The 22875-nt window shown below is 37.2% G+C and overlaps 1 protein-coding gene across 1 annotated transcript; it reads left to right on the top strand.

Annotated features, from left to right (window-relative positions):
* The first annotated feature begins 5088 nt into the window (after positions 1-5088).
* Positions 5089-21934, top strand: tm2d3 (TM2 domain containing 3). Its single transcript, XM_028823419.2, has 7 exons — positions 5089-5239; positions 8563-8661; positions 13132-13274; positions 15451-15625; positions 16316-16391; positions 19875-20364; positions 21460-21934. Exons 1-6 carry the CDS (start codon positions 5131-5133, stop codon positions 20038-20040), a joined length of 768 nt encoding a protein of 255 aa, XP_028679252.1. The 5' UTR covers positions 5089-5130; the 3' UTR covers positions 20041-20364; positions 21460-21934.
* Positions 21935-22875: the final 941 nt, after the last annotated feature.

Raw genomic sequence — 22875 nt, 5'->3', positions numbered from 1 at the left:
GAATATTGTTCCGATTTTAAGGTTAAGATTGTGTTGTGGTAATCCGGCTGGGTTAATAGTGTTCAAATATTCTAAGGGTAAATTAAGATGGTCATTGTCGTCATCAGAGTCAACATTGTCAGAGCTTAGAAAGAGCTGTGCCTCTCCAGGAAGTAATGCAATGACTTGGTTATTTATGTGAGCAACATTAATATTTTTTGGACATAATATAGTCCATTGTGTTAAAAGGGGTATTTGGTGTAATGAAATTGCTGTTCCAAATATCTCCGTAACTAAATTGTCGCAGATAAAGGCTTGAGAAATTGTAATAATATCTGGGTGAAGTCCATCTGTATTGGTGAGTGTCCCATCTCCCAGTTGTGATAACCAATTGTTATATTCTGGATGTGGACATCGCATGTTTTGTACCAAGTGTATCTTTTGAAAGCAATGCCAATTGTCCGCGTATTTTAAGGTGGACTGAACAATAGCTGAGCGCACAGCATGTGGAACAATAGGTAAGCACTGTCTAAAATCTCCTCCTAATAGAAGTACCTTTCCTCCAAAGGGAATATTATTATTCATCAACGTTTGTAGAAGTTTATCAATGGTGTTGAGTAAGTGACTGGATGCCATTGTACATGCATCTATAATTAACAGTTTTGCAAGACGGATGTCACGTACATTGTTACTGTTCATTTTCATAGTGGATAGCGAAGTTTCTGTGATTGGGACCGGTATTTTGAATAAGGAGTGACATGTGCGACCATTTATTAACAAATTAGCTGCCACTCCGGTTGTAGCTGATGCGATAATTAACTGTTGTTTTGGAGCCTTGCCTGCTTGTTTTCCGGCATTTCAGACGCGCGTTGTAGACGTCTGCGTTCGTTTATTTTGTCCCGTCGCTCCCGTTTTTGTATCTCTGTGACTTGAGCTCTTTCCTTTTGAACCCGTGCCTGCTTCGCTTCAGCACTTTGAGACACGCGCTGCATGCGTCTACATTCATTGTGTGTGTCATGGGTTCATGTTTGTGGTCCCGTTACTCGAGCCGTATCGTTTTGTACCCGTGATCGTGAAGTCATGACTTGTTTGTTCTTTATCGCTAGTAATATGGATAAGTAATAAGGAGGATCGCACTCACTGTTAATATGGAGCCTTTTCTGTGCCCGTTTTTGTATCTCGGTCAGTCGAGCTTTCTCTTTTTGGAGCCTTGCCTGCATGTTTTCTGGCATTTCAGACGCGCGTTGTAGACATCTGCGTTTATTTATTTTGTCTCTTCGCTCACGTTTTTGTATCTCTGTGACTCGAGCTCTTTCCTTTTGAACCCGTGCCTGCTTCGCTTCAACACTTTGAGACGCGCGCTGCATGCGTCTACGTTCATTGTGTCTGTCCATCTGGGCTCGTTTCTGTAACTGTGTTAGTTGAGCCTTGCGTTTTTGGATCCGAGACATTTTTTGTTCATCGGTTTTAGAAGCGCGTTGTAGGCGCCGACGTTTATTGTTTTTTTTCATGCGGGTACGTGTTTGTGGTCCCGTTACTCGAGACGTATCGTTTTGTAGCCGTGATCGTGAAATCATGACTTGTTTGTTCTTTACCGTTAGTAATATGGATAAGTAATAAGGAGGATCGCACTCACTGTTAATATGGAGCCTTTTCTGTGGTTGTACGGTTAATAGTGCATCATTGTAATGAGAATCACCTATGGTGTGTAGTTTGAACATGTTCAGATGACGTATGTTTAATAGGGACATTTCGTTTCTTCGTATTATTACCCATCAGGTGTCGTGCCTGTATATGTATTGTAGTCCGGTCTCTTGTTGTCTATGTATGACGTCGTTTGTTGTCGTGCGTTTTTTTTGGGGGGCGCGTTGCCTCATTTTTTATTTCTGTTAGTGGAGGGGGGCTTTGTGTGTCGTGGGTGTGAATCCTCATTTTTGTGTGCGTACCGTTTCGTGTGCTATGTGGCGCTTGCGTATGACTCCTTTGTTTTTGGTGTGCTAGGGGCGCGTCGCCTCATTTCTTATTTCTGTTAGTGGAGGGGTGCTTTGTGTGTCATGGGTCTGAATCCTCTTTTTTGTGTGTGTCCTGTTTCGTGTGGTATGGGCTTCGTGTGGCGCTTTGTTGCATGGGTCTGTTGCTATGGGCGCGGCGCATCATTTCTCAGTTTCCGGTGCTTGGAGGGGGGCTTTGTGTGGCGCCTGCGCACTACGTCTTTTGCGTCTACGGCCCATGTCCCTGCGTCCATCCGGTTTACCATTCTCGTTTAGTAATCTCGTTTAGTAATATGGATTCTCGTTTAGTAATATGGAATATGGATGGATATGGCCATTGTCTATCAGCTATTTGACAGCTTACTGATACATGTTTTGAGTTCAGCTACTCTTTTTATTTAAGTAAGTGGTATTTACCAAGCAGCACTTTGTTTACAGTTACTAATATTTTTGATTTCCTACCCACACTATTGACTATTGATTTTTGTCTTCGTTTTTTGTGGTAGTGATTGACTGGGGCTTATTGTTTTTTTGTTATTTGTTGTGAATCCTCACATTTGTACAAAGCAGTTAATAGCACTCACCACTCCTTCTTGGTACAAGTTCTCCACGACCACTGGCACTCAGTGGGTTAGCAGTGATAAAGACATGAACAGTCTAAACAGCCAGCCTGGTGACAGAAGTGTGATTTGATGTGACAGTAACACACAAGACACTTATTCATAGTTGCATTTTACCTGGTGGTATAGATAAATGGATTTTGGCTCACAATATATAAACTGACAACCTGCAATGCATTGCCATCAAAATGTGTCTTATTTTCATCAGTTGCTAACTAACAGGAGTCATGGATGGAGGTTATAAACTATGGAATGTAGATCAGAGTTCTGGACATCTTTAAATACATTCCGTACCTGTATACAACTTTAAGCTGTGTTGAAAAAATGATAAAAGTGGGAAATAAAATTTGTTTCCACAAATACCTCGTCAGAAGTTAAGCCATGAACTGCTTTTAACCACACATTTACAAACCTTATAGAACTGTGCTTCTAAGGTTCAGTCCTGGGAGACCCCAGTGGCTGCGAGATTTTTTTTTTTTCCATTCAGTTTCACATTCGGTGAGTCATTTTGCTTCCAGTTGATCTCTTTGTTTAACTAGATGGTCTTTTCTTCTTATTCTCTTATTCTGCATTCTCAAAATTCACATAAGTGTCAGATTTAAATTTATATGAAATTTAGAAACATTTCTATTTTCGCCTTCACTTTAAATAGTTAACTTGCTTTTGTTGTTTTCCTAATAAATTATCTTTTTGCTAGGGACTCTGCTACCTTAATTTTATTGAAATATAATGACAATTTAACAAGACACAGAAGAAAATATCACTGAATGCTGGAAGGCTGCAGTTGCTAACACGATCATTAGTATATAACAGCTTAAATAACCAAAACACTGTAAAAAGTTGAATAAAATGATGATGCTGGTGTAATATCTTTAGATCCAAGATAAAAACACTAAAATCCATCCCTCCTCTTAAACTGTTTATTTAGGGCAGGGTCGCAGGACAGCTGGAGTCTATCCCAGCAATCATCAGGCACAAAGCAGGAACAACACCTGGGCAGGGTGCCAGTCCATCACAAGGCAAACAAACATACGTCAGGTCGATGAAGCAATGCCAATTCAGCTAAGCTGTGTGTCTTTGGATTGTAGGTGGAAACCAGAGAACTCAGAGGAAACCTGAATGAACACAGTGAGAACATGGAAACTCCATGCAGGAAGCACCTGGGGGCACAAAATCTAGTCTCCTTTTTGAGAGGCAGCAACACTACCACTGTGCAACCATGCTGCACTAAAATATGCTAATGTTTGCTAAGTACTGATTCAAATTTACCAAGCATGGTTTTGTAATTTTTTGTTTTGTCATTAAAAATATAAATTGGGAAACAATGGCTTGCTTAATTAAGGAAGGAGATCAGTTAATGGCAGTAGGAGCAAAAACCCGCAGCCACCAGGGGGTGGGCCTGCCTCACCAGGACTGAACTTGAGAACCATATAGTGCCATTTTCTAATCCTGCTTAATCCTGAGCAGGGTTACAAGGGGTTGGACTTGCCCAGCAAGCATAGGGCACAAGACAGGAGCAAACCCCTGGACTTGGCGCTAGTCTGTCACAGGAGATCACACACACTCACACACTCTAGGACTAATTTAACATTGCCTGTCCACTTAACCCGCATGTCTTTGGACTGTGGGAGGAAACTTGAGCACCTGGTGGAAACCCATGCGGATACAGGGAGAACATGCAAACACCACGCACAGAGGACGTGGGACATGAACCCTGTTCTTCTTACTGTGAGGCAGCAGAACTACCACTATGCAGCCACTTGATAATCATTGTTATGGAATACAATGCAATTAAAGTGTTGTTTTTATGGAAAACGTTATGTTTATCCATTCGTTTTCACCGTTTTCTACTTCTTCACTTTGCTGCAAAGATACAAAATGATCAAACACAGTACTGGCAAATCTAAATCATAATCATGTCACATTATCTGCAGGTCTGCATTGGTTTTTCTTCAGGTTCTTTGTTTGTCTTCCCACATCCTACTAACAAGTGTGTTAGGGTTTTTGGCAACACGCATTGAGCGGCTAATTAAAGTGTATGTTCTACAATGGACTGCTCCACAGTCCAGTAATAGTTACTGCATTTAACCCAATTCTGCCAAAATAAGCTCCGTCTACAGTGACCCTAAAGTGAACTGTGAAAAGTTTGACAATGCATGCATGAACTGATGGATAAAAGATGCTGATGCATCATATAATAGAGTTAAAAAAATAAAATTATTTTATATTAAACCATTCGTAGAATACACAATCATGATTCAATTGAACTGCAACCTAGAATATCTTTAAAAAGTACACAGGTGTTTTAGTAATAATTATTTTGCCCTTTTCAATTTGCTTATCCGTCTGAGTGCCTTGAAGTGAGTATATACTTAAGCAGGATTCAGCCTGAATTGATTTGATAATGGCTGGAAGAGAAAGTCTTTTTCTTTCGTGGTTTATTAGGGAACAGGACCCTTTAAGAAACGAATCTTCCCAAAAGAAGGCGAGGCTAAACGAATTGAAGCAGGCGGAAGCGGAAGTTGCTGCCAGTCCTGAATATGGCTACCAAATTGGGGTTAGCGACAGCTGTGAATAGATGGAGCGTAGTTAAAGCACACAGTATGATTATTTTGTTATTGTTGCACTGCTGTGTGTTTCCGCTGTATGGTAAGAATTGACGTTCAAATTACTGAATTGAAATTTTCTTTTATCTGCGTGTTGTTATGCTTAATCAAAGCAAATGTACAGGCATGCGAGTAATGTAACTTAAGTCTGCTTTCTCTCCTGTAACTGCAGGGGTTTGATTTCACTTTCGAAAATGTTTTTACCGTTGTTTTATGAGTTCGAACACTAAGCGACTAGTAGACTGTCGCTGTTATATCCTGTAATGATCACAGTTACTATTAGGGTTCATTCACATTTTGACTGACTGACTAAGTACATTATTTACTGCTGCCAATCAAAATTTAGATGGAATACACAAGTTTCCGGTTCTTGTGTTTGTAAATGTTTTCTGTCAAAAGAATTATAGTTTGGCAATTCGCGTTTTTGACTCTTAAAGACTTGACATTTTAGAATTGTCCGCTGTACTATGCGTGGAGGGAGAAAACCTGGGAAGAGTCTATTAAAGAAATTAGGTCTACGTTTTTTAACCTATTATTAACCACATTTTACTGTGTTCATGTCTTGTCTTATTGTTAATTGGCTAATACTCTTACCGAAAATGCCCTGATAATTTATTATAATACTGCTCAAAGGTGTTAAATGTACTTCATTACTTTTCCTTTTCGGTAATATTCGCCTAAAAACACAGATAACCGCATAGTTTTGGGTCATGTATGGTCTCTGCAACTGTATTTTGATAAACTAATTCACCGGATAATAGGTAGGTTATAGTTGCAGTGCCTCAAATTTAGAAAATGAGAGTGAAACGTAAGGTGTAATCCCCATGTTTCCACCTTATAAAGATAATGTAGAGTTATATGAATGGACAGACTGTTGTATCAGGAATTATGACATGCTGTATTTCCAAAAGCATCTTGGAAGTTGGTAGAAAGGTAAAAATTAACATGTATGTAAGGATCCAGAAATCCAGTCTGCACATACTCCAATTAATTTCTTTTATTGCTTATAAAAAGATGTTATATTTTTAGACTTCATCTGTAGCCGATCTTTGGATCTGTATAAATCTCATTCATGTGAATAATTTAGGCAATTATACTGATGTGGGGAAAAAAGTGTTTTTTTGCATGCCTCTCCCCAGGTTCTGTTCATCCATGTTTATTTAAACCAATTTAATTAAGTTTAGGGCTGGAGTCTCCCAGCCTCACTGGCACAGGATGCAAGCACAAACCAGCTCTGGACAGGTACCAGGCTATTGCAGCACACACTTGAACACATACCTACAACAAGTCGTACAGGATCAGTTCAAAGTTGCCAATTAACCCATCACAGATTCTTTGGTACATGGAAAGAAAATGGGACAACCAGGAGAAAAAAAAACAAAAAAACTTTACAGACATGAACAGGACCTGTAAGCCCAGTTCAGTTGGTTCTTGGACCTGAGATTCAAACCTAGAAAGTAGAAGCATTAAGCACTGCACCATCATGTAATTTAATTGTTCTATAAATTTATCATTATTAAAATTTGTATACATACTATTTAAAATGTCAAGCAAGGTTTTATTAGATGGTCTCATTTCCATTTAACATTACTTTGGAGAATGTGCATCAATAAAATTCATGTCCTACCTAGGAAATGTCTTCTACCTTTTTCATTGTATTCCAAGTTATAAGTAAATAAATTAAAAAGCAATTGAAATGAAGCTTTGTGGAATAGAAAAAAGCCTTGGTTGAAAGAATAGTTTCTATAGAGACATAAAACAGAGGAAGGCATGGCTCTGCCTAATCATAAGGTTATTACTGAGTAATGAATGTTCATATTTTGAGACTTAGGAATGAATTGTAAAGCACTGAACCTATAGCTTTTTGGGTAGCAGGTTTTATAATAATGAATCGCTAAATAAGTATAGATAGTAAATGGAAGTCATCCCTTGATTGAATACATTTTTTTTCCATCAGTGTACCACTTGGTATAATTCAGATCTATAATTGTACATTGCATACATACAAGATGTGTCTTCTTAGACTGTGAAAAGTGTACCCAGATTTAGAGCCTGTTTGTAACTGTTTTTGTCAAGCATGTGTCCCACTTGGTCACACGCTTTAGCTGTGTTTCCAGCTTAAATCTTTATGTACTACATTTTTCACCAACTTATCAGACACCCCGATTGTGGATCACCATATATTAGGTAAATAGGGATTAATTAACTTTGTTGGGCCGAATGGCCTTTTCTTGTCATGGTCTCTTTTTGATTTTTTATGTAACTTGTACTACTTTGGGATATCCTAGAAAAAAAAAACAGACTTCTCTAAGGTGAAAATCCCATGTAGTTCTTAGGGAAATGTTGTACAGTCGCACTGAATATGCCTTGATGTAATATATAGTATGTTTCAATTTATAACAATTTACGTGCTTGATCAAATCTTTATCACCACCTACTTTTGTTCTGTTAAAATGTCTAATTTATAAATAGCTAATTTAACTGACTTGTCTGTGGACAGAATTGGTGATGGTGCATTTTCCCCCATTCAGATTCCATCCATCTATCCATTTTCCAACCCGCTGAATCCGAACACAGGGTCACGGGGGTCTGCTGGAGCCAATCCCAGCCAACACAGGGCACAAGGCAGGAAACAATCCTGGGCAGAGTGCCAACCCACCGCAGCCATTCAGATTCTTTTTTTTAAATTTTTTTTTAATAAATTGTTGCGGATTTGTGAGGCTGAGTAGTTTTATAAAGTTTGCACGTATACCTTTTTATGTGAACAATTAGCATTTCATTATCTACAGTTTTTAGAGTGAAGATTGTAGCATGTTGATGAGAAATGCATTACATAGATAGAACTTGATTTGACCCCAGGGAAATTTGGCTTTTCACAGAATCTCTTTAAATAAATAAAAACCTAAATAGGTAGGTAAATATATACACACATATAATTGAACACACACCAGAATGAACAAAAAAAAGCAAGAAAACTTCTCACTTGTGAGGTATTTTGCAGGCGTATTATTGTTGGTATAAAGGAGACCCAGTAGCATTTCTTGGCACACTTGTACTGAATGATGTGCTGGCTGAAAGTACCGTGTTATTTGTTACCTGTACTTTTCAATTGTTTTGAAAAATGTAGTAAGACGTGTCTCTGCACTGTGATGTATGCGTACATAACATTAATTTTTTAATTAAACGTCACCTGATGTTATTCAAAATTAGGCTACTCCTTAGTCTCTTCACCTTCTTGTGACTATGCATTTGAATAAAACTTGCATAGAAAAGGACCTAGGTGGGTTATGAATGAATTTGGGGAAACAGTAAGATATTTGTAATACTTCTTTGGGCACATTGTAATTGTCACACTTGTGTTTGCAGGGTACCTGAACTCTGAACAAACTAATCACTATTCTACATACACCAGGGAAGCTCAGCCACCACAGTCTCCTGCATCTCCTACTGTTACAACATCAGCAGGTGAGAATTTTTTAAAGCAAATTACAGCTAAACCTGGAGACATTTTTTTAATAGAATAATGTAAATAGCAAGTAGTAGCACAACAGGAGGCTTATCAAATTTAATGTTAGTATATTAACTGCAGTCAGATAATGAATAAGGAGAAAGCCATACTTGACAAGTGGTGTTTCCTTTCCAGAAGTTAGTTAAAAATAACTCGCTAAGTTAATTTATTTTCTAACATTTAAAGTGCAACTAATGTGCACACTTTTTTGTTGTTTAATTCAAATTGTAAGTGTTTCCATTTTAGATAATATGTCATAGTTTTCATGTGGCTGTTTGGTCAGGCTCTGTCTTTTCCCTGTAACCCTAAATTCCCAAACACCACTTATTTTGTTTGAGAAAGGGTAGTTGGGTGGCTTCAGTGAAAAGGGCTGTTTTAATATCTGGTATAAGGAAGAGCAAGCCATACATCCTAACTTGTCTTGTGTTGTTTTAAAGTAAATGGAGGATGGGATTAACCCAGCAGAGGCCATTCCAAACAACTTTACATTTTTAATTTTTTTCCATTGTGTGTGTTTTTTTTTTTTTTTGAACTTTTTTTGATAACTTGTAGAAATTACTCATAATATTCAGATTAAATGTACGTAAATGTCAAGAGTGCAAGTTTGCCATTTTTAATTAGTTTTTTTAGGTTTTCAGTTTTATTTTCATAGTATTTGTCAGAGGTGGGTAGTAACGAGTTACATTTACTCTGTTACATTTACTTGAGTAACTTTTTTAAAAAATTGTACTTCTAAGAGTAGTTTTATTGCACCATACTTTTTACTTTTACTTGAGTATGTTTGTGAAGAAGAAACGCTACTCTTACTCCGCTACATTGGGCAACACTCGAATCGTTACTTTTTTTCCATTAGATATGCTATATTTTTGCCAGAGAGAAGCCGCCAGTGGATCTACTGCATGACTGTTTCACCAATCAGATGTAGCAATAATAGTCACAAGACTCCGTTTCACCAATCAGACGTAGAAACAATAATCACATGGCTCCGTTTCACAAATGCAGTCACATGACCACACACACACTCCTCACAGACAGCGGACAGGAAAAGAAAGAATACAAGTGAAACCTCAGTTTGCGAGCATAATTCGTTCCGGAAACGTGCTCGCAATCCAAAGCACTCGTATATCAAAGCGAATTTCCCCATAAGAAATAATGGAAACTCGGATGATTCATTCCACAACCCAAAACTATTCATATAAAAATGATTAATACAAAATATAAATACATAAAACAAATTAACCTGCACTTTACCTTTGAAAAGAATCATGGCTGGTGTGAGCGAGTTTCTAAACTCTTGTGGGATTCCACCCAACGGGACGACATGCGGAAAAGCGTCCCAAAGCAATCGCAGTCTCCCAGCGCTGTAGCAGTTCGCTGTAAAAGCGAATCCGAAAAGATCGCGGACATGCTATGAGCATCTGCTGTTGATGGGTGATGCAAGGAACAATATAAATGCACAGGGCACAGTATTACTTGGCCACTAACCTGGGCATGACCCTGCCTGACTGCTGTGTCTGTGTATAGGAGAGTGGTAGATCCCGCTACAATAAATAACCGCGTTGTTCCTGTTTCAAGCTTAATAAAGATGGTGTCGCTAAAGTATTGAGACTCAGCTTCATGTTTTGGGGTGCAAGACAGGAACTCACAAGTCATAACACACACGTGGTCACAATGCTGTAGTAAACAGTATATGCTCGTACGGATGTTGACTATATGAGTGAGGTATGCCGACTGATGATTGCCCACAACCCCACAGTGAGAGAGAGAGAGAGAGAGAGAGAGAGAAGAAGAACCATCAGCTCAGTTGTGATCACATGATGCTCGGCAGACAAAACGTATATGGATTAGAAGACCTCGCTCGTTTATCAAGTCATAATTTATTAAAAATTTTAGCTCGTCTTGCAAAACACTCACAAACCAAGGTTCCACTGTACATGAAAAATGAGAGCCGACTCCTGCTGAAGCTTAACCATCACTTCACAGAGTGAAGAACAAGCACGTTTTAACCAAACCTGCACAGACATAGACAGTCATGATAAAGTGATACTTCTTGGTATGTGCACAAGCTGCCTTGTTCTAATGTTATTTTCTATCAGCTGTGCTATTTGGAGGGCAAGTGAATATGCAGTATTATACTGTCAGTGTACAGTATATCCTGTCACTGTAAGTAGTTTGCACTGTTCAAACATACATGTTACCTGCTGTAGGTATTGGCTTCAAAAGCTTTGTTGTGAAAAACTGAGATTTGGAACTTTGTGTTATTTGTGTATCTTTATTTTGTAAAGATGTTATTTATTTTTACTCATTTTTTATTTTATTTGGAAATAGCAGAATTTGCACATCTATATAAATAAAATTCTTTTCGTGTTTGAAACAGAAATGACGTATGACCACGGGTAACGGAAATTACTTATGACCACAGAACATATTATAATATAGGAACTTATTATTTGTTTGAGAGTTATTTTACTGATATTGAAAAGAAGAAAAAAGACTGTTTAAATAAGGAGCTGGGAAGGTGAATGTAAAGAAAAAGCCAGCGGTAATACAAGTGATACTCCATAATAAGGACGGTTGTGTGAACGGAGGAGGAGTGCCGGCTAACCTAGAAGGACCTTCGGAGCGCATGGTGCGGGCGTCGGCCATGGACGGACGCTAACGGTGAGACGGACTTCTTCCTTCAACAAAGGAATTGTTGCCAGGCCGGTGAGATCGCTTCTTTTTCATTTAAATTAAGTATACGAGTCAGCGGAACGGATCTGACTTGATCACTGGATTCATTGCAGATTTCCCAGGCCGTGTGAATTTAGACTTTAAAACGAGAACGTGCTGTTTGTAAATAGGGTAATTTTCCGTTTCTTTTCCTTGCTTGCTTGCTTTCTTTCTTTGCTGTTTCGCCGTTTTGTGGGGAGTATATTATAGAGTGTTTAAGGGGGTGGCATATTAATTAGGGTTTGTGTAGTTATTATAGATTTGACAAGGATTTAATGGGTGTTTGTTTTGTTTGATTTATAATCTATTCTTTTTTGATTGTTTGTTTAAAGAATTGTTGGGGTGATTATTTCCTTTGTATAAATTCATAAAAGACACCTCCAGATGAGGATATCAAATTGAGGCTAAGGTTCAGTTGGGTTCTGTACTTAGTAGAATTAATTTTCCTAAGAGTAAGAGATTTTTGTGTGTGCTGGGCTCCTCATTCAACTGAAGAGGAACACGCTACACCTCGATAGTAAAAGAGATGAAGAAAACAGCTTTGCGTGTTTCTACTTTTTAACTGTGCCGAGCTGTAAATAATGTGAAGACGAGACTGCCTTCAGCGGCGAGGGGTCGTAAGAACAAAGTGGATGCTGGGAGGCGCGGAATGTCGGGCTTTTCCTCCAGGTCAACAGCTTTGCAGTTTCGGGCAGCGTCCTGGCTTCTCGCACTGTTTGTCACACTTCAAGTGCCCTGTTGGCTCCTGGGACAGTGGAAATCTTTGTGAATAAGTGTAATCAGCGCTATTGAAGCGGGACTCTCTTGGTAAATTGCGGTGCACGGCTACTTACTGTCCCTTAAGATGAATTTGGGTCAATAAAACCCCGCAAAATTCAAGGTTGCTTTTGTGATGAATTCTTTTAAGAAAATGGAGGATCTAGAAAGATCTACCGACCTCTTCATGTTAAGTATTAGACTTGGGAATTGTTTGGACCTTCTGCCCATTAAGCACGGAAAGGCAGCGTCCACATTTCTCAGAATAATTTCTCGCTTAAATCACAGGCACATAGTGCATGGTTGTTAAGCAGGTAGTTTGCCCGAAACCACTGCAGTAGCGCTCAATGTATCTTTACTTCATAAATGTTAATGTTTGACTGTTTAATAATTTATACGCTTCTTATATCTTCAAATTCTTTCATCAAAATGTTTTACTACTTAATAATTAATATTTATATAATTTCTATTTATTGTAAATACTCTGTTCAAAAATAACATTGGTAATTAACAAACTTATTTTATAAATACAACATTTTAGTTTTTTTCCCTTGCACTCAGTGAGCGAAGCCACTGGGTAATCAGTAAGTTAGTTTATATTTTTGTCTGTCTTATTACAACATTTCTAAAAAATAAACCATTTATTATGATCAAACAGTTACTCAGTACTTGAGTAGTCTTTTCACCAAATACTTTTTTTACCCTACTTGAGTAATATTATTTTGAAGTAACGCTACTCTTACTTGAGCACAATTTTTGGCTACTCTACCCACCTCTGGTATTTGTGTTAGTGTGTTTTTTTTCTGTAAGGTTCCTTAAAAGGCCATCAGTTTTTTTTTTTTTTTTATGCTATTAACTGTGTTGTCCAGGGGTGGTGTTTATTTATGTGAGTATTGTTTCTAGTGATCTAAACCACAGAGTGGTTGTTTCTAGTGATCTAGTAATGTTTTTATTTTCAGCACTTACCATAGATGGGTGTCCAAGCTCAGGATTGTGTACAAAACTACCTGCTTCCTGCATCACTTGCAAAACAAATTATTCCTGTGTGTATGGCAAGCCAGTTACATTTGAATGCAAAATCAAGCCTTCTGTTCATTGTGTGGTAAGCAGCTGAACTTTTAGTTCTTTCATTAAATTTAAAGGGTATTACTGATGCTTCTATGCATAATTTCAGTTGCAATGAGACAAAGAGTGCTAGTTATTACTAAAACATTGTAACTAGTTAAAAACATTTAGGTGATGTGCATCTATATTATTGGATATCAAGGAAGTATTTATCTGAATCAAATCAACATAGTTTTCCACTTACTTCCGTATACTGCCTTCAGTAGCCAAGTGCCGCTATGTAGTTACATTCAAGTAAATCCACAACTCAAATGTTTGAAGTTGTTTGACATTCTAAAAGCAAATTTGCAGTCTGTTTTAGGACATTTGTACATCTGTGTGTATTTTCTCTTGAAGTGATCTCCTGAAATTACTTAAGTTACATGTATAGTTACCATAAAGCATATCTACATATGTATTTGTTTACTCCTGTATACTCAACACAAGGTGTTTTAATTAGAATAGAATGTACACTAATTTCCAGTGAACTCTCTAGCAAACAGTACTGCATTGTAGATCAGTTTAAAGACATGGCGAAAACATCACAAGAAAATGTAAAGCTTAAACAAGACATACATAGGTGGTCTACCCTCTATTTCACTTTAGCAGGGAGAATCACTGATAAGATGAATATCCTTCCTAAGCTGCTTTTTTCTATATCAAAGCATCCCCATATACATTAACACATAATCTTTTTTTAAGAAATTAGATTCAATCATAACCACATTTATTTGGAATTTGAAACATTCACGCATCCAAAGGGCGACCCCACAGCAACCTAAAGCAGAAGGTGGCATGGCACTACCTAACTTTCAATTTTATTACTGGGCGGGAAATATACAAGCTATAAAAACTTGGAAATTGATACAAATTGATGAACACACACAAGCTTGGTCCGCAATAGAATTAAATCCTGCAGTGCTACTTTATATTCCTTGCTTTGTACCTCAGTATATACAATGTATCTTCAATATACTAATGACCCAATTGTCCTTAATTCACTCCGAATATGGAACCAATGTAGGAAGCACTTTATCTGTTGCACCTCTACACGATAACCACTTTTATCCACCCTCTCAAACTTGCACAGTTTTTAATGTTTGGAAAATGTACCAGATTAAATCATTTAGATAATTTGTATATAGGTAATGTCTTTGCATCCTTTGAACAATTATACTTCAAATTTAACTTCCCCTCAACAGTTTTCCCACTTCTTTAAAATCAGAAACTTTGCTAAATAGAATCTACCCAATTTTCCTCACCTCCTAACTATTTATATTCCTGAAGAAATATTAATCAGTCTTGAACACTCAGACTGCATTTTTATAACATATAAAAACATATTAAAGCCCCTTCCTTTCAAAGGCCACAGAGTACAGTGGGAAAAGGATCTCTTGCTCAACATCTCAGAAAAAGAGTGGACGGCAGACATGCACAGAATCCACTCTAGCTCCATATATACAAAACAAACAATTATTTTGGACAATTTTTAAATTAGATGGATGTGCGCAACAAAAGATTTTAATTTAAATGTTTCCAGGGCAAGATCCAACCTGCAAACATTGCAATCAAGCTCCAGCCTCACTGGGCCACATGTTTTGGGTGTGTACAAAATTAACATAATTCTGGACCAAAATCTTTAAATACCTATCAGACAGCCTTGATGGTGCAATCACTGCTAATCCATTAACAGCTGTGTTTGGTGTTCTCCCAGATGGGCTTAAAGTGGAGTAGGACAAATTATAATTGCCTTTACCTTGCTACAGTACTTACAGTATCTTGTTCAACTGGAAGAATCATAGCTCACCTCTTTTAAGTCAGTGGGTAACTGATGTTATATACTATTTGAAATTGGAAAAAAATCAAATTCTCACTCAGAGGATCTGTTCCAAACTTCTTTAAAACCTGGCATGTTTTTGTAACATTTTACAACAAGCATTTACATTAGAGAAAAGGATTCTCTTCCCTCTTTTCTACTTTTAATGTTTTACTCTGGCTGTTGGCTTTCCTGTCTTTATTTTGGGTGGGGGTTGAATTTAGCTTTGTTAAGCTTGACTTGATTGTATGGAATGTTACTTGCTTAAAATAAAATTGATTAAAAAATAGAGTAGAATATTTCTTTTCTGATTGGAATCCGATCACTCCAATTTAACGGTATTTTTTTTTTCTTGTAGGATAACCTAGGCAATGGACAGACATCTTTCTTTTTGACAATGACTTGTCAGTTTTGCTGGCAGTTACCACCCTCAGATTATAAGTGTGCCAGCTCCACTAACTGCATGACAGTGTCCTGCCCTCGAAAGCGATATAGCACCAACTGTACTGTGTATGATCACGTTCACTGCCTTGGTAAGAGGTTTATATGTATCATCTTTTTTGTAATTTCTTATTTTCTATAGGTGGATTTCTTTACTTTTGTCAATTTTTATTAAAGCTAATTTCTGTTGGTTTACCAAGAATATAGTCTGTTCAATTTCCACATTCAAAGGGACAGTTGGCAGTTATCAGGCACAAGGTTTATTCTTTAACTGGAATGTTTCTTCTGTTATATCTGAGTTTATTCTACTATGATCATAGTTGCAAATGAATTCTGGTTTACACATCATTATTTCATATAAATTGTAAATGGGTCAAAACACTGTAAATTATTTTAGCCTGAATTTCAAGAAGGTCATCAGTTTGAGGAACTGTTATTTGTCTAAATATCACACCCCCTTTAGCTATTTAAAGTAAAGCTCACAGTTAATGATACAGGAAATAAGTGGAGGCAATCCTGATGAAAGCCTTACTGTTACAGTTTGTAGGCCACAGTTTCTTTAAATACCTTTTATGTATATAAAAATTATACCAACTTTTAAAATGTCGACATTATGCTAAGGTTTAAATTCATAATTTCTTTGCATGGCCAAAATGTAGTAGTTTTATTGGCAGGCCAGGGCTAATTGTTTTAACTTATTATGTATGTATGTTTTTTTTATAAATTACATGTTACTATCTTTATCATTTTAATCAATTAAAATCACTATCAATTCTCTACAGGGAACCGTACATTCCCAAAGATGATGTTCTGCAATTGGACTGGTGGTTATAAGTGGTCAACAGCTTTAGCATTAAGGTAAATATTTTAGTAAAGTCTATTGAGAAACAGATTTAAAATGTGGAACTAATTGGTAGTATTTCTTAGTTATGTATGGAGTGGATGTTTATTTTATGTGTAACTGACTTTTTATTCTGACTCTGAGGTTTCATTTATTGATTTAGGAGATATGAAAGCACATACCAAACAATTGCGTTTGCACCTAACAGTTGCAAACAATTAACGTGTTGTTTTTTTTTTTTTTTTTTTTTTTTTTCTGCCAGTTTATTTTAATAATGAGTATTTATTGCGTATACCTCAGTTGTTTTTTTTTTTTTTTTTTTTTTTTAAACATTTTTTCTAAATATTTTAACAGCCCTTGGCCATTCAGCATTCTAGTCCTAAAAAAACATTTTTGACAGCTTTGATTTTTAGCTGTTATTATTTGTAAAGATACATCAATTCTTTGGCATCATTTTATTTATATACAGATATAGATACATATAGATAGATATTTATGGACCTAACTGTATCTATATATAGATATTTGGACAGAGACAACTTTTTTCTAATTTTGGTTCTGTACATTACCACAATGAATTTTAAATGAAACAACTCGGATGCAGTTGAAGTGCAGACTTTCAGCTTTAGTTCAGTGGGGTGAACAAAACAATTGCATAAAAATGTGAGGCAACTAAAGCATTTTTTTTAACACAAACCCTTCATTTCAGGGGCTCAAAAGTAATTGGACAAATTAAATAACTGGAAATAAAATGTTGGTTGAAAACCCTTTGCTGGCAATGACAACCTGAAGTCTTGAACTCATGGACATCACCAGATGCTGGGTTTCCTCCTTTTTAATGCTCTGCCAGGCCTTTCCAGCAGCGGCTTTCAGTTGCTGTTTGTTTGTGGGCCTTTCTGTCTGAAGTTTAGTCTTCAACAAGTGAAATGCCTGCTCGATTGGGTTAAGATCAGGTGACTGACTTGGCCATTCAAGAATTTTCCACATCTTTGCTTTAATAAACTCCTGAGTTGCTTTGGCTGTATGTTTTGGGTCATTGGGCGGCATTTCATGATACAGATTGACAATCAATTTGACTTCATTTAGCTGGATTTGAGCAGTCTGTCTCTGAACACCTCAGAATTCATTCGGCTGCTTCTGTCCTGTGTCACATCATCAATAAACACTAGTGTCCCAGTGCCACTGGCAGTCATGCACACCTAAGCCATCACACTACCTCCACCGTGTTTTACAGATGATGTGGTATGCTTTGAATAATGAGCTGTTCCACGCCTTCTCCATACTTTTTTCTTGCCATCATTCTGGTAGAGGTTGATCTTGGTTTCATCTGTCCAAAGAATGTTTTTCCAGAACTGTGCTGGCTTTTATTAGATGTTCTTTAGCAAAGTCTAATCTAGCCTGTCTATTCTTGAGGCTTATGAGTGGCTTGCACCTTGCAGTGCACCCTCTGTATTTACTTTCATGCAGTCTTCTCTTTATGATAGACTTGGATATCGATATGCCTACCCCCTGGAGAGTGTTGTTCACTTGGTTGGCTGTTTTGAAGGGCTTTCTCTTCACCATGGAAATGATTCTGCGATCATCCACCACTGTTGTCTTCCGTGGACGTCCAGGTCTTTTTGCATTGCTGAGTTCACTAGTGCTATTTTCTTTCTCAGGATGTAACAAACTGTAGATTTTGCCACTTGTAATATTGTAGCAATTTCTTGGATGGGTTTTTCTGTTTTTGCAGCTTAAGGATGGCTTCTTTCACCTGCATGGAGAGCTCCTTTGACCGCATGTTGTCTGTTCACAGCAAAATCTTCCACATGCAAGCACCACACCTCAGATCAACTCCAGGCCTTTTATCTGCTTAATTGATAATGACGTAACGATGGACTTGCCCACAGCTGCCCACGAAATAGCCTTTGAGTCAATTGTCCAATTACTTTTGAGCCCCTGAAATGAAGAGATTGTGTTTAAAAAATGCTTTAGTTGCCTCACATTTTTATGCAATCGTTTTGTTCACCCCACTGAGTTAAAGCTGAAAGTCTGCACTTCAACTGCATCTGAGTTGTTTCATTTAAAATTCATTGTGGTAATGTACAGAACCAAAATTAGAAAAAGTTGTCTGTGTCCAAATATTTATGGACCTAACTGTATATGTACTATATGTTTAAAGTGTTGAAAAGCTACTTATAGTACAACATTAGATAGAGGGTTTTCATATCTGCCCTTGGCTTACAGTTGAAGTCAGAAGTTTACATAAACTTAGAGTGAGTTCATTAAAACTCAGTTTATAACCCCTCCACAGATTTTATACTCACAAACTGATAAATCTGGCATATCATTTAAGTCATCTACTTTGTGCCAGGCAAACACTTTTTTCCATCAATGTTCACAGACAGAGTATTTCACTTTTTATTGACTTTATTACAATTCCTGTGGGTGTCAAGTTTTATCTTTAGTAGTATTAGTCTAAAAAATTGTTTTTGATGGCCTCAGAATATTTAAGCACTGTAATTATACTCATTCTTACATAGGCATGGGCATATCAGAAGTAATACTTCTATATGTATAATTTATAAATTAAAGCATTTTAAATGACAGTTAAATCAAGTATGATCATGAAAGTGATTAAGACCTTTTACTATTTGGAAAAGCCTGCAGAATTAATGAAGTTTGATTTGAAATTGACTGTCTGTACAAAAATTGTGAAGTCCCCCAACATGAATACTATGTTATAATTGTCAGTTGAGACAGAAGTTTAATAAAGGCTTGAACTCTATATGTGACTTCACTTATTTTTGTTTTACAGAGTGATAAGGAACTGTCGGAGCATGGGCGCACACAATATTGATTGATTGTTTTGATTAAAACTTATTTTTGAATAAGCCTTAATTTTCTTCACACCCCTTCTTGACTTTAATCTTTCAAGCTGGGAGACCGTGAAATGGTGCTATTAAAATTGTAACCATGACCTCTCACTGTTAACATAGGAAGGCAGACAAGCAAACATTGGAATTTTAGGTCGAACAAAAGACAGGATAACTGCCACTATATTTGTTATCACATTGGAATTCCTAATTACAACTTCTCTTGTGAGGGTATTCTGAAAGAGTCTTGTCATCTTAAAATAAGGGGTGCTTTTGCTTTCAGTATAAATTTGCCTGGATTGGCTAAACAAGTGCATTTAACTATCATTGTTCATTGAATGGAAGAAAAATGTGTTTTGTTTTTTTTTTTTTTTTGTTTTTTTTTTTTGACAATTGCCATGTTAGTCTCCTTTAGTGTAAAGTGAAAATTCTGTGTAGTTTCTGAGGGAGAAGCTATTTGCCTAAATTTCTTTTTTTTGTTTTTGTTTTTTTTTTGTACCACAGATGAAGGTGTTTTCTTGGCTAGAAATAATTCTAATAACATCTTAAATGTTTTTTCATGCTTACTACTGTATCTAGAAACCATATTTGTATGTCAGTTAATTTTTTTTTTTTTTTTTTAACATTTTTACTTTCCCCTGCTAGTATCACTCTTGGTGGATTTGGTGCTGATCGATTCTACCTTGGCCAGTGGAGAGAAGGACTGGGCAAACTTTTTAGTTTTGGAGGTCTGGGGATCTGGACACTTATTGATGTGCTACTTATCGGGGTTGGATATGTGGGACCAGCAGATGGCTCACTCTACATCTGAACTGATGGAGAAATGAACACCTGGAAAGTGAGGGCTCCCCGCCACCCCCCAAAAGGCATGCTGGATTTAAAAAATACCTGAAGGTGTACATAAGTTAAATAAAAAAAGTGAAGAGGTAGCATCAGTCTTGAAAAATGTTAGCAGTGGAATTAAAATGACAGCCTTGTTGTTCTTGTCCCGATCAATCTGATGGAAGAAGAGTAACTGAGATTTTACTAGTTTAAAAAAAAAAAAAAAAAAAAGGCGAGATTGGGGGATATTGTCAATTTTCTTACTTCTGGAAAACTGGATGCAGTCGTCTGAAATACAGGAAACACCAGGTAAGTTAGGAAGTACAGTGGAACCTCTAGATACGAGTTTAATTCGTTCCAGCACTGAGCTTGTATAGTGAATTTCTCGTATCTAGAACAAACGTCCCCATTGAAAATAATGGAAATCCAGTTAATCCGTTCCGCATCCCAAATATATTAACATAAAAATCAATTTTCCTAACAAATAACACTGATAAATTATATATACTGTAGTCTACCTTTAATAAATAACACTGGTAAATAATATAACTGATTATTTAAAGAATCAAAACAGGTGTCCAAAGTGCAGTAGAGCATTCAATAAATCTTTAAATAAATAATCCTTAAAACAGTTGTGAAGTGGAGGTTTAAAGTACATAAGAATAACAATCCTTTAACACGAGGTTAAAACGTCAACAGGAAGCAGTCTTCAAAAAACAGATGACAATCCCCGGTGCTTCTTCTCTGTTAGCGTCTCACCTGCTTCTCCCATGCGGGCTCTGCAACAGGCGAGACACTTAATGCAGCTGACCTTCTCTACACTGTCCTACTACAGCTGTTTGGCTCGCCTGTTCAGCTACACGCGAGCCTGTACTCGCTCGCTCTCTCGCACCGACTTCCTACTGCTGCGGATTCCTGCCTCCTCCTGCAACCTCCGTTCTCTCTCCTCTCCTCTCTTTTCTTTTACTTCTTCTCCCCCTTAACCGGCTCGCGCTTCTCTATATATGCGGGGAAGACATGGCAGCTGCTAGGGTTACCACTTTTAATACAAAAAAATAAGGGACGCATACGTATTGATTCAAAACGGGACGCGCAATTTCATTCTCAAATACGGGACGATTCCGTATTTTAAAGGACGGGTGGCAACCCTGCCCAGCCCATCAGCCACAGGACAAATCATGGATGTGGGCAGTTTCCCACCTGTGCACTTAGGTGAGAAACGCAGACACCGCAGATCGCCCTGCGGCTCGCTACAGCTACCACGCCCCCTCGCTAAGCCGCGAGCTATACCCACAGCCTGGCTTGTGGCTCGTTACGTGAGCCAATGCTCGTATTTAGATCTGAATTTTTCGCTCATACTTTCCTCGTATTTTGAATTTCTCGTATACAGAGGTGATCGTATCTCGAGGTTCCACTGTATTCAAAAGTCAAGTATTCAAATAACAAACCTCTCGCACAGAGTTATCTGCTGTGCTGCAAAAGCAAAATGTTGGTGGTATGAGTAGAAATGAAATGAAATCCTTGACACAAGATAATGTATTTGATCAAAGATAACGTACTTAATTTTGTATTCCATTTTTATTTAAAAAGCAAGACAGGTTTATTATTCTTGTGGTTAATGGTAAACTTTAAACTATTACGTTAATTTGGCACCTTGCACAGAAAATGAAACTTTAAATAGTATAATGTTAAAAAAAGCTGGACTTTTAAGATGGAGCAGAAATGAAAAAAAGCTTCTCTACATTGTATATCAATGTCTGTTTTTGGTGTAGCTGTTACATTAAAGTATATGCTCATGGCTCTTGTAAGAGTGAAAATAACTGCAGTGAGCGTTCAAGTGTATAGGTTTGTAAATACATGTAAATAAAATAATTTGTTTTATAAATGCACCTGAATGTTCCTTTTTTTTTTTTTTGCTCTCCTGATCCGCTTGGCTGTTGTGTAGCCCTTTTGTATAAATTCTTTTTTGAATGTTCATGTTCTTTATGTGGTGGTTTTTTCGAATCCCCTGTTTTTCTGTGGTAGTCCAAAGACAAGCTGTGTAGTCGTGCCAACTGCCCAACCAATTTGTCATCGTGTGAACAAGATGAAGTCTTGAAACTGCATGTGCCTAGTAGAAAGGAAGATGGGCTTCTGTTTTTCATCCATTTCCATGCACATTGATACTGGGACCGTACATTCTGATTTGAATAATGAACAGGTATGAAATGTTTAATTATTACAGTAACAGCATATTCTGCCTGTGATAACTGAACTGGGTAGACTGTACAAAATATTTGCTCAGTAAGTGGTAGAAAGAAAAAAAAAAATCGACTGATTTGTCATAATGTAATAAGGATAGTACCTTAAATTTTTTAGCTTATTTGTGATAACTGTTGTAAATGTCTTAGTTTATTTTGTTACTGCTACTTTTAATGTTATTACCTCTTTTAATTTTGTAAAGCTGTAAGTCCTATAAGATAAATCAATACAAGCTTTTACACAGTGTTTTAGTGATTATAATGTACTGCCAAATGGGCTCAAGTGTATTTACCACCATGTATCAGATAGACAAATGTGTAGACCTCTAAAGGTCAGCAGGTCTCCAAATAAACATTTGCCTGCTAGTTTCCTGCCAGCAAGCTACACAGAGTGCTAAGAGAAAGTTAATTTGTGATGACAAGAAAAAAAAATTTTGAACAGTTTAGACAATGCTCCATCGCTGAGACACCAAAATGGAATGCTTGGACCACCATCATTTTGTTTTGCATCAGAAGAGAGATGAATAAAACAACTGAATCTCCTACTCACTGTGAGATTAGGTAACGACTCATTGGTGTCATAG

Source organism: Erpetoichthys calabaricus, chromosome 17, assembly GCF_900747795.2.
Source record: "Erpetoichthys calabaricus chromosome 17, fErpCal1.3, whole genome shotgun sequence".
In the NCBI taxonomy this organism is placed as follows: domain Eukaryota; kingdom Metazoa; phylum Chordata; class Cladistia; order Polypteriformes; family Polypteridae; genus Erpetoichthys; species Erpetoichthys calabaricus.
The sequence above is the reverse complement of the archived record's forward strand: the minus strand, read 5'-3'. Positions and strand labels throughout refer to the sequence as shown.

Bases quoted from the DNA above. Each gene is read 5' to 3' on its own strand.
- tm2d3 (XM_028823419.2), top strand. From the start codon at position 5,131: ATGGCTACCAAATTGGGGTTAGCGACAGCTGTGAATAGATGGAGCGTA. The intron at 13,275-15,450 runs GTAAGCAGCTGA...TTTTTCTTGTAG, and splicing joins AGCCTTCTGTTCATTGTGTG to GATAACCTAGGCAATGGACA. The intron at 15,626-16,315 runs GTAAGAGGTTTA...AATTCTCTACAG, and splicing joins TGATCACGTTCACTGCCTTG to GGAACCGTACATTCCCAAAG.